At 43.9% G+C, this 18,054-nt stretch overlaps 2 protein-coding genes across 3 annotated transcripts; one reads left to right on the top strand and one right to left on the bottom strand.

The window, feature by feature from the left end:
- Positions 1-332: 332 nt before the first annotated feature.
- LOC108939434 (NGFI-A-binding protein 2-like) lies at positions 333-9,573 on the bottom strand. Of its 2 annotated transcripts, none has more exons than XM_018760781.2 (7): positions 9,356-9,573; positions 7,296-8,177; positions 6,404-6,537; positions 5,295-5,346; positions 3,936-4,080; positions 3,186-3,365; positions 333-1,831 (listed from the first exon to the last, which is right to left on the bottom strand). In XM_018760781.2, exons 2-7 carry the CDS (start codon positions 8,169-8,171, stop codon positions 1,725-1,727), a joined length of 1,494 nt encoding a protein of 497 aa, XP_018616297.1. In that variant the 5' UTR covers positions 8,172-8,177; positions 9,356-9,573; the 3' UTR covers positions 333-1,724. The 2 variants fall into 2 exon arrangements, with proteins under 2 accessions (XP_018616297.1, XP_018616298.1); XM_018760782.2 differs by having other exon boundaries at positions 3,186-3,362.
- Positions 9,574-13,516: 3,943 nt separating this feature from the next.
- nemp1 (nuclear envelope integral membrane protein 1) lies at positions 13,517-18,002 on the top strand. Its single transcript, XM_018760331.2, has 9 exons — positions 13,517-13,644; positions 14,071-14,195; positions 14,327-14,546; positions 14,637-14,709; positions 15,774-15,867; positions 15,977-16,091; positions 16,244-16,469; positions 16,913-17,089; positions 17,168-18,002. The coding sequence occupies exons 1-9, from the start codon at positions 13,518-13,520 to the stop codon at positions 17,376-17,378; spliced, it is 1,368 nt and encodes a 455-aa protein (XP_018615847.1). The 5' UTR covers position 13,517; the 3' UTR covers positions 17,379-18,002.
- Positions 18,003-18,054: the final 52 nt, after the last annotated feature.

The raw sequence follows: 18,054 nt of genomic DNA, 5'->3' as shown, positions 1-18,054 counted from the left end.
TGATTTCCAAGATTAAGGTACCAAAAATTATTTTCCCGTATATACAGCTCGGTGATTTTGACAGTATCATTTCAGGGCAAGACTCTTACTCAAGGGTAGGTCGACTACGGTAGGAGGAGGATTTCGAACCGGGGCCCCCCGGATGCAAAGCAGCAGTTCCAACTGCTCCGCCACTCACTGCCGCTAACTAGACCTCATTCAGAGGCACATCTTTTTAATCTCCCCATGGTGGACATAGAATGCAGCGCGTATGATAAATGCAGAAGAAAAGAAACACATGTAAACAATAAAATAAACTTTTATTGAAAATTAACAAAATAAATAATCTACTGTACAACATAATAAAATCAAGAGGTTGACTAACACCGGTGAGGAAGAGGATGCTCCCAGCAGGGGGACGAGTCCACGTGCGAGGGCCCGCACTGAGCTCCCGCTCCGCTCAGCCCTGCTCTGCTGCCTTAGTCCCTGACGCTCAGAGGTTCCATCCACTCGGCTGCTCTTTCACACCGCTCTGAACGTTAGGATCTGCTTGCACAAAGTGCCGGGTTCTAAACACGTAGCATTTTAGGTCTGTCCCCTTGAACGGTCGCTATTGGCCCCAACGCGCAGACCCAGCACTTTAGTGTTCAAAGTCACACAGGCCGGGAAACAAAGGAACCTGAGAACAGTGTAGGTGTGACTTTCTGCCCCAGCGCTGTCGATAAAAAAAAGAGCGTTAGCAATCCAGATCGCCCCCCACGCCACCACCAGTTGTACCGGGGGGCTGCGCTCCCGTCATCCAACATGACATGCCTTCAAGTGCATTAATAACAGTAATCACAGGTGCGTGACACATGTTTCCCCATTAAAGGAAACCATTAGTTCAGCCGCTGAACAAGTGAATGGAAACAGTCCAGAAGACCCCCGAGGGCCCCTGATGCGTGAAGCTTTGACACAACTACGTTCAGCCCACACTCATCTGCCAACGTAGCCGTGGGGACTTTGCGATTTTTTCCACGCAATGCATTATTACGAGAGCGCAAGGCTTTTGTTGTTTTCGGGGAACATCAAATGCTAGTTTAAAATGAACAGAAAGGAACTTCCCTGAAATATTCTACCTAATATAGGATAACTTGATCAAAGAAAACCTGACATAACTCAACAGCAAAGAGCTCAAGACTACGCGTGTGATGGGATGCTGTCATTCAGCCCATCTGTTTGTTTAGCTATATAGGAAACCAGGGCTTGCCCAGTGCACTACAACTACCATAGTACAGAGACAATATAAGTTGCATAATTTCTACATTTAAAAAACACGTGGATGTCAACATCTAATTACGTAGGCGCACAACATCACGAGACGTCCCAACTTCGTAGCCGTCTTAAACTGAAACTTCCTTTGTTTTCATTAGTCCCTCATATCCTCAGTCAACCACATGAGATGCTGCATTCCCGACACTCACGTTGGACACCGGGGTGAACGGAAACAAAGAAATAGCACCAAATATAAATGTAATGAGAAGAGCGTAAACGAGGTGGGTCGCGACCAACGTAACCAGTCGCACGGCTGGCTCGTGTTCACGTGGAGAGATGCCGGTAGGTTCGGACAGAAGGAGTGGAGATTTTATTGCTGGGAGGGCAAGGGTTAGAGACAGGGGTAGAGAAGCAGAAGAAGCTGGAGAGGGGTGCTGGGGACACACAGCTAAGATGAGCGGGGAGTAGAGGGGGTGGAGGTGGTGGGGTCTTTATTTTCCGCTGTGATCGGAGTCATCTTTGGTGCTGCAGGAGCTGCTCCGTCTGCGAGATTTGGCCAAGCCTCCCTTCTCGGAGGCCGAGGTCTTGTCATCAGGCTCTGTGAAGAAACAGAAATCACAGGTCTGTTCATGAGGCGGTCAAGGGATGCAATCACGCCTGAGGGACAAGCGGGCTGAGGAAACGCTGCCGTTCGGAAGTATCCGGCTTCAGCTCTCCAGGCCTACGGCCCTCACGCGCAACTTAATTTAAATCAATTCTATTCAATTACTCTCATGTAAAGAGCTCTTCTCCCGCGCAGAGAATCGCCTGCATGCTATTAGAAGTTAGGTTAGGGAAACGCTTCACGGTGATCGTGAATTCTCATAATGGTGCCGTGTAAGAGGCGAGAATTTACATTTCAGAGTAAACAAAAGTGCATGTCACCACTGGCGAAGAGTTACTGTTTTTACCAGCACACCTTACATCAGTAGCTGCCTATGCAACTGGTCGGAAAGGTGACAGATGGTGCGATGCAGGTGTATGGAGCGGTTAGGAGGTGTGGAGGGAAGCGGGTCTGAAAGAGAGACCCAGATTGTGTCGGAGGTCCTCAGAGGAGCTCAAAAGCATGTCCACCAGCCCCGCGGGGGCTTACACACCAGTTGAGGAAATGACCGTAAGAGAGAGTGAGAGAAACAGGCCCTGTGAGCAGGACATGGGAGGAGCAAAGCAGTGCCAGGGAAAGTTGGAGGGGAGGGTTATAGACGTCATATTCAAATGAAATGCCTTTCCTGTTCGTGTTTTTTTTTCTTTTTTTACGCAAAAGAGACAGAAAGAAGAAAATAAAGTGGCACCAGCTCTCTGCCCACTCATTTTATTTTTACCCAGCACTGCCTGAGTCAGTGCAGCTCCCCGCCCACCGCCACCCACTCTGCCGTCTCCTCCCCCCGCCCGGTCCGTGGCCTCCCACTCCCCGTCACACGCTGTTCTCCAAACACACTTTGACGTAAAGAGGGGGTGGGGGGGTTCCGATTGGACGCCCCCTTGCCAGCCCCCTCCGGAAGACCCCCCCCCAGCACCTCTCGCCCACCCACCTTGCTCTCTCTCTCTCTCTCTCTCTCTCTCAGCACCCCAGGTGGCAGGTCTGAATTAGTACTTGCTGACGACAGAGAAGGAAACCACACGTTTTTAGGAAAGAGAAATCTCTAGATGCCAAAAAAGGACATTCCACTTCCTCCCCATAAACCAGACAGTGTAAGGATCAGAAAGTGTTCTTATCTCCTGTGGTGGTTTGTGTTAACTGCCCCAGCGGTGCAGGACTCCTTATCTAGATTGATCATCTGAACACGTTATGTAGCAGCCACTATGTATGTGGCATTTTGTACTGTCACGATGCGCGTTCTCAGCACAGCCGAGCATGCGAACGACACGCAGCAGAATGGTCATGTCAGGGCAATGCTGGAACATGGCTTCACCTGCATTCTGAGTCACTGGGCTGACCTTGCCCACGTGGTCGTGAGACACCATCCTGGCCAGTCGCAGCCCCTCGTCCATGAGCGTCTGCTGCATGAGGTTGCGGCTCCATGTGGGCGGGGTGCTGACGTCCGTGTTGGGGCAGGGTGATGAGGAGTGGCTGGACTGTGAGCCCAGGCCTGCTGAAACAGGCCGAATGTTGGGACATGCGCACACACAAACACACACACACACACGCACACACACACACACACACACAAACACGAACATGTGGAGAAACTCAGTGAAGGCTGCGCCTCTGACGGATGAAAGGCAAAAGAAATTGCTCTCCTAAGCCACTGTAATAGCATTAAGATGGTCTGGCACAGCTGTTTCTGATTATAATTTAATTAGAATTAACATTGTGACTGTCAAACCAATTCTCCACATCCTCAGTGGCTTTGCAGACTAAACAAGATGGATTTCAGGTTCAAAGCCTGGCTATATTCACTCCTGCTCTTTGGTTGTTTATTATTATAATCATTAGTATTATAAATACTGTGAGACAGAATGCAAGTCAAATAACAGTGACTAATGTATCTCAAATGTCTGATGTGTCTTAAATAATATAAAATAAAATCCTGACTAAACCCTTGTAGGATTTTATTATTACTAACAAAAGCAATACAATCATACAGTCTATTTTGATTAAAAAAATTTTTTTTAAAAAACTTCCAGAATTAAACGGGTCATCTCCGACAGTGAAACCCTACCTTGTATGAGGCCGTCTGTACTCTCCCCTGACAGGCTGTCCTCATCTGCCCCTGACCTCAAAGCCTCGTGGTGGCCGCCCTCGGACCCTACCCCGGAGCCCTCAGACACGTCGTGGGAGGAGGAGACGCATTCCGACACAACAACCTGCAACAGAGGAGATCCGCAACTCGATCACCCACAAAGCACATGTAAAATGTTCTGAAACACAGCTCTGGCTAAAATAGACCTGTCATCTAAAGAGCTTTGAAATATTGCACACGGAGAACGACATCCCTTATACTTCATTTACATGTATTCATTTAGCTGATGCTTTTCTCCAAAGCAACTTACAATTACTTATCCTTTTATACAGCTGGGTAACTGTTACTGAAGCAATTTAGAGTAAATACTTTGCTCAGACCTGCAGCCTTTTGGTCTAAAGGCAGTAGCTTGAACCACTATGTTGCCAGCTGTCCCAAAAAGAAAGTGAGCTCTGTCCCTAAATGAACGTGAGCTCTGTAAAATCCTCTTTACACAGCGGGTATCTTGCGCTGATGTAGTTTCTCTCAAATGTTTCTCTCCTAATGCACTGTAACGCAATTCCAATATTTATTCCTTTAAAATCGATCAGAAATATTTTATTCTAGCTGTTGGCAGTGATTCACACTTATTACAACAGACTTCCTGTGACCTTTGTTTCTTGTGCGCTCACAAATCCTGTAGTTACTTGTCCTCTGAAGCTATTCTACATGACATATTAGCATGATGTATTTTTGATTTCTCTGTGCCTTTTAAAGAACCAGGTGTCCAGCTTTTGACAGTGGATCAGCCACTGTACTCTGTCACTTACACTTACTGTCAAACCATGTACCTCGGGCATTTCCCCAAATGGACTTGCAATGATTTACCCTTTTAGGTACCTGGGTGTTTTATAATGGAGCAATTTACATTAGGTACCTTGACCAGGGTATCATAGCAGGAGATGGGCTTCAAACCTAAATTGTTGAAGTCCAAAGGCAACAACTCTAACCACCATACTATTTGCTCCCTGTGCACTTTTATTCCCTAGGCTGCTTCATGCAGGTAGATATGTGATTTGTATAAGTCAGCATTACATCTATGTATGTATACTAAGTTTACTATAAGAAAAATTTTTACTCCTTTTGTTCACATTGACAGTTTTGTTACATTTTTTTAAATCAAATTACATGAAATAATGAATATGTAAATGTATAACTTCTAAATACTCTAAAATAAGATTCATACGTGCTCATAGGGAACTCCGAACAGTAATGCATGATACGGCAGCAAGTAAACAAAGCAGTAACGGACGTTTAAGTCCTGGATCATTGGCAGACATGTTCATGTGCTCTGCTTACCTCTTGCTTGATTCTCTTCAGCGGCGGCTGTGTGCTGTCGTCAGTGTTTGTCCTGAAACGAGTAGGTGTGATGGGTCAGAAAAAGCAATGGAAAGATGTACAGTAACGGTAACGGCCAGCGGTCTGGTCTTGGTATTAACAGAGAAGAGCTGGCTACATAACCACTTGTACTGAAGCATGAAACCACATCATTAAATACATCTGATGCGATGTGGATCTTTAGAAATAAAACACTTTATAGGCAATGCAGTGGCATAAGGTAGCATACTGCAAGTGCTGAGACTGAGACTGCAGCGAGTCCCAGATTTCAGGGAGGTTATAAGAGAGGACTGTGACATCTAGAGAAAGAAATGTCACTCTTTTCAGACGAGACCTCTGAGCCGTACCACTGTGATGACATTTGACAGCAACGGCTGTCGAGCCTCACTTGTCAACCCTCTTAAAAAGAGTTATGGAATACTACTCTGTACTATTATATATTTGCATGAATGCCAAAGCATTTCCAAAATGCCAAAATGGATTTTTTTTTTTTTTTAAACGGTCACTACTGTAAACTGTGATAGTAGGATTTATACAGACTGTTGTGTACTTGTCCAACAGTTATGTGCTACCACATGAGCTCCTGAGCCCAGGTCAGACAGGTGCCATGCAGGACTTCCTGTGGCCTGGCTGAATTTGTCCGCTACGAATGTCCTCCGCCTTCGGCGTGTGGGCGCACAGCGACATGAGCGCACAGAGTAAACACACAGGCCTTTGTTTCCAGTGGAGAGTCTCGCCGGGCGTCTGCCAGACCAGATACCGCACACCCAGCAGAAGCAGTGGCCATTTTCGAAGCCCCGGTTCCATAGTTTCAGCACAGGCTTTCCATAAAAAGACAGCTGAAACCGGCACGCCCGGCTCATTCAGATTTTCACTTTGAGTCATTTAAAGGTTAGTTTGAGGGTAAACATACTTGCGGCGATAACCACACAAACACAAGGCAAAACTAAATTTCCATAAAGCATAAGCGCTTTTGAGTGGCATCCCTGTTCCTGAGTGGTCTCCATGTTTGGAGAAGGTGGCCAGAACAGGGACAACAGCGACAAGGTGACACGGTGGCATGTACTCACCTGGCACTCTTGAGCGTAGAGGTGTAGGCACACTCTCGTGCCACCTGTCTGGCAAGCGAGAAGAGCTCCACCCTCCTGAGCAGCAAGGCGTTGTCACGGATACAGAACTGGGCTGCGGCTTCATTGATTATCATCTGCACGCACGCGGCCGAAGGGAAGAGGAGTGAGCAAGCGTTACAGGAGATCAGAAACATTACATGTAGGAAATGCTGGGCCAGCAAGTGGCATAGGGGTTAGACCTGTGTCCTTTAACTCAAAAACCCAGGACTGAATCCCACCGATAGCAGTAGTATACGTGACTGAGGTACTTCCCTTGAATTCCTCCAGTGAAAATGATCCAGCTGTATAAATGGGTAAATCATTGTAATTAGTTCTGGAAAAAAGTCTCAGCTAATTAAATAAAAGCAAATAAATGAAAAAAAATCATCATACTTCAGGTTTGGGGCAGCAGATGGTATAGAGGTTAAAACCAGTGCTTTTGGATTCAAAGGACCCAAGTTTGAATCTCACCTCCTGCTGTACTGCTCTAAAAATTGCCCAGCTGTATAAATTGGCAAAACAGTGTATGTAGCTTCACATTGTTAGTCTCTTTGAAGAAAAGTGTCAGCTAAAAGAATAAAAATAAGTCTTTGGCTGAGAAATGAGCAAATGACAGCAAAAATAAGTTTTTTTTTTTACTGCAGTATTTAGCACCTTCCCTTTATGCACTTTTTTTCTAACCACTGAACGGTATCTATTGTAAATATACGTACTGCTTTTCCTGAGAGTGCAAATTTTTTTTGTCCTGTCTAGGGTCTGTTTTTTGCGGTGTGAATGAATGTAAGAGCAGTTTGGTGTGCTTGATCTGTGTGAGTGCCTGGATTTTTTGTGTCCTCCTGCCCACAATCCTCACCTCATGGTGAGTGAGCTGCTTGCCCTCCCTCCGCTTGGAATCAAAGCGCCCGTAGATGAGACTGTACTTGCGGATCTCCTCCTCCTTGACTGGATCATGGGGGTCTAGCTTGTAGATGTGACCCACTGTCTTGGCCAGCTTCTTGTTCAGCTTAAGCAGTGCCCTCACCTCTCCTGGATCGGCCTTGGGTACTGTGCGCAGCAGCCTGTTTACGCTCTCAGCCACAGCCCGCATTGTCTCTGCATCCAACCGTCCACCAGGCCAGGCAGTGAGGGATGTTGAAGAGGAGGCAGATGGGGCCGGAGGCGGGAGCGGTGGGCTCGGCTGGTCCTCATCTGCTCCAGACCCTCCAGCACCATTCCTGTCATTGTCCGGGCTCAGCCAGTGTGGATCCATGGGGGAGAGCTTGTCCCGGTACAGACCGTCTTGGGGCTGTGGGGAGGCCTGAGAGCATGGGCTCTTGGGGCTGCCACTGCGTAGAGGGGTCAGCGACGCCCGTTCGTCCCTCTCACATGGAGAACCCGGCTGGCCATTACTCAGAGATTTCCTGGGTCCGCCAGTACCCACGATGCCACCTGTGGTGTCTATCTTAAAGAGTGGGATGCTATTAAGCGGTACACTGGCCAGTGGCTGGTTGAAGAGGGTCGGGTTGGCCGCCCAATCACGCAGGGCCTTCTGTAGCCGTCGGACGTGGAGGGGCTTGGTGGCCATGCCCACCAGTGCCATGATCTCCAGGAATTCCTCTTCTCCAGCCTCGCAGAGCTGCTGAACATCATCACCACCTTGCTGGATGAATGTGTCATAGTAGGCAAGGAGATTGGCCCGCTGCAGCACACGGTACAGCTGCAGCTCTCCCAGTGTACGAGGCAGGGACATGGTGACCTGTAGAAAGTGAGAGAGACTAATTGTTGCAGGGCAGGACCTGACACGGAAGCTACGTTCATATGTAATAAACATGAGGATTCAAAGAAGGTTCAAAGCACTGTCTAAATAGTATCAGTGACACTTTTTGCATATTTGTCACATAAGAACCTAAGGAAAAGCACATTAGGGAGTCAACTCGCAGCTGATACGGCATATCGTGAAAAGCTATTGTCATAAAAATGATTATAAAAGAAAAATGTGGAATGCACTGTGATGAGGTCTAATTATAATTCAGACTGATACCATATTTCTAAGCAATGGTTTTGTTGTACATCAGTGGTTGGCCAACCTACTAACCTAACCAGTTTACATTTCACGGTGAATCTTGAATAACTCACTAAAACACCATTAACATGACGACACGTATTTGAATCCAAAGTTAGAACAGAGAGAAGTAATATTGCCAAAATTGCAAAAAAAAATTGGATTTTACGCCACTATGCAGTTTTGCTGTATTTGAGGATTTATAATGAGTTGGTAGGTGGGGGGTGATGAGCTTGGGAACTAAGCATGCTGGCAAAAAAGAGGATCAGGTAATACACGAGTTGTGAAATATGGTCCAATGGCTTTTTACATTATGCCATATTCATACTGTACAGGAAGCATTAAGTCTGAGTTAATAAAAGCCATTTCAAGACCTACAGTTTCAAGGATCTAGACAGCCAGGGTCTCCAGCCTAATTATGTTCTTAACAAACTCGTGTTAAAAATTAATTTTAAAAAATGATACAGGATGTCCAATTAGAGGGCATAAACTATGTCAGTTTGGTCAAGCATTAAATCAAAATTTGAGCTCAGCAGTCATTGAGTTACCAGTCAACCAAATGAAGAGATTTCAAGTGCCTGGTGTTTCAGTCTGATTGTACAGGGATTTATTGTCATGGATTTGCAGTTAGTCTTAATCTCTTAAATCACATCCCACCTATGTAGCCCATGCAAAAATGGATTAAGTGAAACTAATCTGTATTTTCACTGGGGATTCTAACCAAAAAAAAAAAAAAAAAGGCTTTCTTACTGCTACCCACTCCACAGATCTGGTTTCAATTCTCCGAATTCAGAATGTGGTTTAACTGCTTCTAAATGTTTGCGAATAAAACATATATTAACGTAAAATAATTTCCAGTTTTTCATACTTACCTCGTCCGACAGCCTGAGGAGACGTGGGAGGTCCAGCTGCGGGGTCCTGGGTTCGAAGTCCAGATGCGCGGTCCAGCTGCGACGTGGATGGATGCGACAGCAGACGAGACGCGGTCCAGCTGACACACGCTCAGTTGTCACCGGCCCCGATCGCTGGTCACAGCTCTCCTGTCCCGTTCGGTGCGGAGGGTGTCTTCCCCCCGTGCCGCGCGAGCGAGTCCGGTCCCTTCAGCAGCTGTCAAACTGAGTCCCGCGGCGACGCTGCTGCGCGCGTCCCGTCCGTGGACACATAACCGGACAAGAAACTTCACAAAACTTTGACGTCCGCCCTTCCTTTTTACGGTACCAACGTGACCCTGCTTTTGTTGCTGCAGCTGAGAAATAACGCGGTTAATTATCCAGTGTTTATTTGTTTGTTTGTTTTTTTTTCCTTTTAGTTTTTTTATGCCGAAAATTGTTTATCAGTTGCCGTATTTTCTGGCTACTGCTGTCCCTCGGAAGAGCGCATTGTTAATGACGGTCTTTCGCTGGGTGTGTGTGTGTGTGCGTGTGTGTGATAGTGAGTGAGTGTGTGTGTGGGTGAGGGAGAGCCGGGGGCGGACTGCGGCACGCCATCTGACCGAAAAAGAGCCTTCCTCTCCCGGGTAGAGGCGGCTCTCCGGGTGGGCGTGTGGTCGGAGGAGGGGCCCCGGTTCGTTCGGAGACCGCGCGGCAGCAAGACCGTAACCCTTTCGGTTCGGAGCGCGGCGCTGTCGCACGAACGTCTGCTGCGATTTTAGCGAAGGCTGCACTTATCATCGTGCGTCGTTTTACTCTTTTCCACAGCAGCAGCTTCTGCCCACTTTTGTTTGTCCTTAAAAACACGAAAAACACTCATTCGCAAAGCGGCCGTCGACTTGCGCTGAATTTTTCATTAACCTATAATACTCGCTCAGAATAAAACGTATCCATCCATCCAATTCCGTAACCCTTGTCCTGAACAGGGTCGCGGTGATTCGGAGCGTATCCCGGAAGCACTGGGATCAAGGCTAATGGGGGAGGGTGTACACTCTGGACGGGACGCCAGTCCATGGCAGGGTTAAACTATCCTTACTTTTTATTTGTGATGTTACAGACACACTGTAAAGCCTACGATTCGCCGCCGGATGGTCTGTTGTACGATAGATAGGACGAATTCAGGCACAGCCAGGCAGGATAGTGCCAGGTTTCATGATAAAGAAGGTAAAATAACGTCGTATTCAGCAAAAACAACGAATAATAAATAAAATTCCAGCGCATTTATAATCAGAAACTGTTTCATGTACAATGCATTAATTTTGCCGCGAAATTAAGTAATAAACGTTATTATCAACCTCCATCAGTCTTAAGAAGGTTACTCTGGCGAAAGATAAATACCTCCAATACTACTGTAGCAGCAAATTGTGGAATAAATGTGTGCGCGGCTGCGCGCGCGCGCCTGGCTGCCAGTGAGACGCGCGTGGGCAGCTTCCGATTGGCTCCGACGGATTCGATGTGTGTGACGCTGTATCCAACAGAGACGGGGGATTCCTTGACTATAGATTTCGCCAGCAACAAAAGCTCGCCAAATTCTGCTTTTAAATCAAACTGAACACCGCCACGGGTTTTTGCGCAGCTCCTTCCTTCTACGCCGTTAGAGAAATGGCTAAAATCCACGATGAGTCAACATTTTCTTAACGTTCGGGAAACCCAGTGAAATGCGCCGTATCGACTGCCAGCGCGGTTTTATATTTTTATGTGCGTTTTGCTGAACTCCCCGTGAAAAATGCTGGCAAAATTCAGTGTATTTACACACAACGCTGCGCAGACTCTATGCATCAGATTAGAATATTTTTTTTGTGCGTCTGTAAGAACTGGTCAAACTGCATCAGTAACGTGGAGCGCAGAGAAACATGAACAAAATATCCTCTAAAAGCTATGTTGTAGCACTTTTGTTAAGTTTCAGTACTTTTTTCCTCTGTCCCATTTCTATTTAAGATCATGAAAGCTGAGGTCAGAGTGGAAAAAATGCAAAGTAAGTGAACAAAGAGCATTTATTTTCCCTTCTCTCTTCTCACAGGCCTGTGAAGCGCTGCACCCTCTTATCCCCCCCAAGCCCCTTGGTGATTGACACACAGCTGCCCGCCCCCACATAGGGCCTGCTTATCCCCACTCTCTGTATCAGTTCCCGCTCATCTCTCAGCCACCCACAGACAGCAACTATTCCTCAAGGAACCCATTAGCGCAGCATCCGGAATAGGCAGAAATAGAAAACCACATGTCCGGGAGTGTAGGAGGGATGTAGACAATGAGAGATGGTGCCACGACATGTAGGCCTACTCATATGTCAAATGATATGTGGGGGGGCGTGGGGGGAATGAGGGAGTGAAGGGGGCACTGAGTGTTTTTTCTAAGGTATTGCGTCAACTCCACTAAAAAATTTGTAAAGCATACAGAGAACCTGACCAATAGGTGTAGATGGGTATGCTGAGTCCTTGCGAGTACGCCTACCCTGACTAAGCTTTAAATCACTCATATGTAAAATTACACAGCCAGTTCAGCGTTAATTGTATTTGTACACCATGAGACCTGGTGACAAGGACCATTTACACAAGTATTATTAAAAGCGCAATCCTATTACAAAGAATTAGGGGTTTGGATAAATAAACATAACTTTTGTAACTTTGCAAGATGCATCACTGAGTAAAAAATTCTATTTAAACTACTAAACTATGTTATTTTCTCTGTTCCTCCATTAGAAATAGCCACTTAGCCAATGCAGGGTTTCAGTTGCTCTGGAGCCTATCCAGAAAAATATAGCAGGGTACATCCTGGATTGAAGTGCAAGCAAGAATTGATGAGTATAATCCTGTAATACAGGATGTGCCACTGCCAGAAATGATTTTGCAAGAGGAAGTATATCTTGGAATCAAACATTTTGCAATGTCACATATGTCAAAATATCTATAGTAGTCATCAGTACTCCTGAGTTGGGGATTGTGGGGCTTGTGGAAATAAAATGAATTTAATTTCAGTTGCACAACTGGGCAACTTCTGGACGTTTGCTTTAATCCTACATATGAAGTTTAGCACCTTTATCTCCCTCCATTCACCTATACTAATGGAACAGATGGTTAAGAATGTCAGGAATAAGTGGCCAAATTAATTAGTTCAGTTAGTCCATTTTAGATGCAATCTTTAGATGGCCTGTACTAGAAATCTGTACAGAGTTGAGAATCATAAACTGTAGGATTTCGCTATTAAATAATAAAACTATTTTTTAATTTTTTTTTTTCTTTCAAAATAGTCTTAAATTGTAAAAATGTAAATTCTAATGTTCCTAACCCCCCCCCCCCCTTATCTGCTATCTGATTGGGTCTATATTCTGTGTACACAATGGTTCACAAGTACTGTGAAACACTGTTAACTTCAACTTGTAATTTATAACATGCAATTTCCTGTTTTTCGTCTTTTTCTTCTTCCAATTCGTGAAATGATAGAAAGTATATAACTTTTAAGAGCTTTACCTAACGACGACAGTCTGTACAAATAAACATAACAGGTTAACGAAAATGTGATATTTGTATGACATTAAAGCGCATTTCGAATGATTGATAACGCTCACTAACTGCTCAGTGATCAATGCGTGCATAATGATTAGTCTGACTAGTAATTCTGAATACTTCCGCCGCCACTGCTGCGCGACTAAGAGGGCTGTGAAAGACATGCAAATTTCATCTAAACTGTGATTTGTATCTGTATTCCCCTGGCTCCTTAGTTTTTTTTTCTTTTCTTTTCTTTTCTTTTTTATACCTTTCTCCTTTTTGTTGCTATGTTATACTATTCTTTTAATAAAAGCATTAGTCTTTCATTGGATCCACCGTGTCAATCCGAGCGAGGCTTATTAAACAAATTAACCCCTCCCCCCTCCGTTTAAAATTTGCATCGCGCTATTTTCATTGGTAAACGGTCATGCCAATCAGTTGTTTTAGTCGCCGCACTAAGAACTTTATTTATGGCCATGAACGGATCGAACGATTGGTTAAAACCTTTAAACTTACGCCCACCGCCATGATCGTCGACGAAACTCAATTTTCTGATTGGCTAAAACATCTGTTACGCATTCGAATCGCTCTGTGGGTAAAGAGAATCTTAGCAAGTTGCTATGCATGTTACTGTCATGGCGGGATACATGAAATTGAAAGTAGGATTTAACTCTAACAGTGCGACGATTCTTACTGTTTTGGTATGCATTGCATTCTGTTTTTTTGTCGCCGCAGAGGGGATGTCAGGTAACATTAAATACATTTTTGTGTTTACAACGAAAAGTATTTAAACGCATCATTTGTGTGTATGTTGTTGTCTGTACGAAATTGTTGTAACAATGAATTGAATTGAACTGCAGACACACTTAGTCAGTGTTTTGGCGGAAAACACAGCACTTCTGGGACTGTTAACTGGAGAACTACGTGTTCTTTCAGGAACCGGTCATAAACAAGTACAGAACTTAACTTAAGTCTTAAGTGTAACTACTACTTGCGTGCTTGTATTTTTTTATATTTAACCAGTTATCTTTGCCTGGTAATAGGAAAGTAGTTCCCTCACCCAGTTCCCTCATCATGTTGTCATCTCCCACTTCAAGCACATATCATGTTAACATAATATTTTGTTATATTCACTATAATTGCAATATACTTTCTACTCTGTTTCACTTTCAGGTAACAAACTGTCTATAATAAATCTTAAGGATGGACAGGAATTGAAAGCTCTGAAGAAACAGCAGTACTTTTGTTACCAGAACTCTAAGGTGCCTGGCTGGAGGGAAACGTGGATTCGAATTCAGGTAGAATGATTATATATTTAAACTGTGTCCTTCCGTGGAAGTTGAGGAACCTGCCACAAAAATTAATGACTTTGGTTAAGCCCTTAAATATAACTAACATCATGCATATCGTTCTTAAATTGTGGTCACAGATCCAGGTGTGCAGCTCAAAGGAGTTCAAGGTGCAGGTGGTTCAGGATGAGGAGGAACTGCAGGAGCTGGAGTACCTCAGTTTCTGGGGTGTGGTGCAGTTCTTCTTGCATGAGCATTCCAATGAAACCACAATTGATGTCAATCTCTTCAGCACCAAAACCTGTTTCCGGGTGAACCCATCTGACCCCGAAACCCTGTACGCTGTGAAGGTCATGCGTAGTAAGTGAAGATTTCTCGATCACAAAATCACAAAATAATTTCATTATATACAGATTGTGTGCTAAACTGCTCACATCTTTTCTTTTGAAGGGATTGACATCTACCTCTTCCTGGTATTTCTAGCTGGGTTGCTTTTGTTCTTCTTTGCAGACACTCTAAGCAGGTAATACTGTCTCAGACGTCAGTGAGTTAATGTACATTGGTATAGTAGATGGCATGACTGCTTCACAGTGCCTGGATGATGGTTTTTTTTTTTTTTTGCAAGGATAAACATTTGTCTGGTAACCAATAAACAAGTAGTAATTTCTAAAATGGTGTATTTCCTTAAAATAGTTTGACATTGATTAAAAAATATATACAAACACAACTATTATAGAATTGGTTGTAATATTATTTCCATAAACACTGCAGGACAGTTTCCAGTATAGATGATTGTGTTTCCCCAAATACACTGCCTCTTCATGTTAAAAATGTTTCCAGATAACAATTTTCAACAGATTAAGTGAAGAAAATGCTGCTAAAATAAATATACACTCACACATTGTTGTTAATCTAAAATTTCTGTCTGTCGTGGAGTGAAAGTGACCTGCGGTTCTGTACTCTGCCATTAGTTTACTGTACAACACAGCAAACTGCCATGCAGGTGGGATTGCTTTCATTGAATTTCCTTTCACAGTGTTTCCAGCTTGTATCTGGTGTGTGTAAATGTCCATGACCAATAACAAAATGATGTAACGCATAAATCAGTCACCATATATATTAACCTGTTGATTGTTGTTGATGAAGCGAGTTAAAACTTTCCTGAAAAAACATTGCCACATTTATGGGATGAATCCAGCAGATTTGACAAGGTGGTTGTGGAAAAGACAGTTTATTATTCTAAGGAATTTGATATAATGTTAAAGGTTAAACATGTCCTAGAAAATTGTATTTATTATAGCTAAAGTTTTTACAGAACATAACCAGCAAGTAAATGTTATGTTTGCAAGACTTAGCATTAACTGATTTGTGAGTTGGTTGTTAAAGTCACTTTCGATTTGTGAACAAGGTGCGTTACCAACAGATGTCTTTTGTCCCAGTTTTGTTTGTAAATTGAGAAACCATTTTGTAGTAACAAGGAGTTGGGGATTTTCATATGAGTTTTTTTTATTTTTTAAATCTGTATGAGTTACTTAGTGTGTAAGATGTTTAATGGAACTGAAAGTACACTGTACTCTTTTGTCACAGGAGTCAGGTGTTCTACTATTCAGCAGGAATGAGCACAGGGATGATCGCTTCCCTCATCATCCTTATTTTCATCATAGCCCGTCTACTGCCGAAGGTAAGGTTATAAGGCATCACATTCAATAAACTGTGGCACATTGGTTGTTGTAACTCCATGTTTTTGCTCCTTCCACTTTACTGCATGTTGATGTGTTTTCATCCTTTAGAGAGGCCCATTCTATGTACTGATAGTAGGAGGCTGGTCCTTTTCATTCTACCTAATCCAGCTAGTGTTCAGGAACCTCCAACTGATCCTGAAAGATCACTGGCACTATGTCTTAGGTGAGGCTTCATTGAGGGGCACATGTGGGGTAAATAATGAATGGTGTATTTATCTGAATACCGAGTTTTTAATCTCTTATATGCATCATACATGATAAATATCAATTTGTATTGCAAACAATTTCAGGATATGTTCTGTGTTTTGACTGCAGGTTACACAGCAGTGGTGGGGTTTGTTAGCTTTGCTGTGTGCTACCGCTATGGCCCATTGGTGGAGGAGCGCAGTATTAATATCCTGTCCTGGGTGCTGCAGCTGTTTGGGCTTTTGCTGGTGTACTCTGGGATCCAGGTTCAACAGGTGGCGTTTGCAATCATTGTTGCTTCATTCTGTTCAAAAAACCTGGAGTACCCTGTTCGGCTGGCATTTTCTGCATACAAGTACGTGTGGGGTTTTTTTTTTTTTTTTTTTCTCCCCTCAAGGTTGCCTTAACCTTTCAAAACTGACCTTTTGCTTCAGTTTTTCTTTTTGTGTAAAAAATATGCAAAAAATGCATTTCTGTGTCTGAGTAACTTATGAATGTGCACGTGAGCTGAGCTAGTGATCATACCTCAGCTGTCCCCTGACTGATTCATAATACGACAAATATGCTGTAGCTGATGCCTTTCTACAAAGCGACTTACAGCGTTAAGCAGTTGGTTCATTTTTACTGTATTCATTTGGGGTAAGTACCATGCTCATGCGTGCTGAAGCAGGAGGTGGAATTCAAACTTGGTTCCTTTTAGTTCAAAGTGGCAACTTTGTCATATGTGCTACTTTTTGTTACCTGTTCATTGTCTATACTGTACTTTAGTTTTAAACAATCCCTGTGCTTTGGTGACAGCAAGCTGAGACCCAGCTGGTGTCGGAAGGTGGAACCCCGTCGCTTGCTCACTGAGGAAGAGTACCAGAAACAAGGTGAGGTGGAGACACAGCGTGCCCTTGAGGAGCTTCGGGAGTACTGCGGCAGTCCTGAGTTCAATGCTTGGAAGATTGTCTCTAGAATCCAGTCTCCCAAAAGGTTAGCAGAACATGTATGGTGATGAAATGTGTGTGCACTTATAATTTGTATCACTGCTGCTAACAGTTTTTTGCACAGGTTTGCAGATTTTATTGAAGGCTCACCCCACCTGATGCCCAATGAGGTATCCAGTCACGCACAAGAGTATGGCCTGGGTGGGTCTTTCTTTGAAGAGGAACTTTTTGCTACCGATGAAGAGGAGGAGGAGGAGGAAGAACAGGAAAGGCAGAGGATGATAAAGCATGAGGAAGTGGTGAATCATCTCCTTTGGAACCACCGGAGCATGTAAGAAAGAAGAGAGGTAGAGGGACCAGGGAAGAGTTCTTTGAGGCTGACTGCCCCTTGAGTCAGAGCAGGGTTTAAAATACTGTTACTTTGCACACATCTGGTGACAGTGACGATGGCCATGTTTCTTTTTTTGATGGAGAAATTTTAGAGAATGGTGACCAGCTCAGGATGTGGGAGAAATTACAATGTTTTTGGGGACATAGAGAAATATTAAAGTGGTGCTTAAACTGTGCTGTTATAAGACTGTTTAATAATCAGACAGGTGTTTCATTACACAGATCAATCATTTCTCTTAACAGCAGAGAACCCCAAGGTAGCTGATAATAATTTTACTTTCAGGCCTATAACCTTGCACACAACTTGTTTTTGTTTAAAAATAGAACAGCAGCCACATCTTTCTGTCTTGGAAAAGTGATATCTGATACCGTCCAGAGCCAATCTTAATTGTATACATGATCAGCTATGTGTGATGCTTATCACTGTAGAGAAGTTATGCATATTAACATGTACAGAATTACAGTGAAAATTGCTTTCTAAACGTTTACAGCTAATATGTTTGTGTTTAAATAGGATTCAGAACTACACAATTCGGTCAAGTTAATCTGCAGTTTTCATTTTCCAAACATCTTAGACATCCAACAATGTCGTTTTTTTTTTTTTTTTTTTTGTAGCTATTT

The sequence above is a fragment of the Scleropages formosus genome, chromosome 19 (genome assembly GCF_900964775.1).
Source record: "Scleropages formosus chromosome 19, fSclFor1.1, whole genome shotgun sequence".
NCBI classification, from domain to species: Eukaryota; Metazoa; Chordata; class Actinopteri; order Osteoglossiformes; family Osteoglossidae; genus Scleropages; species Scleropages formosus.
This window is presented reverse-complemented; position numbering and strand designations above follow the sequence as displayed.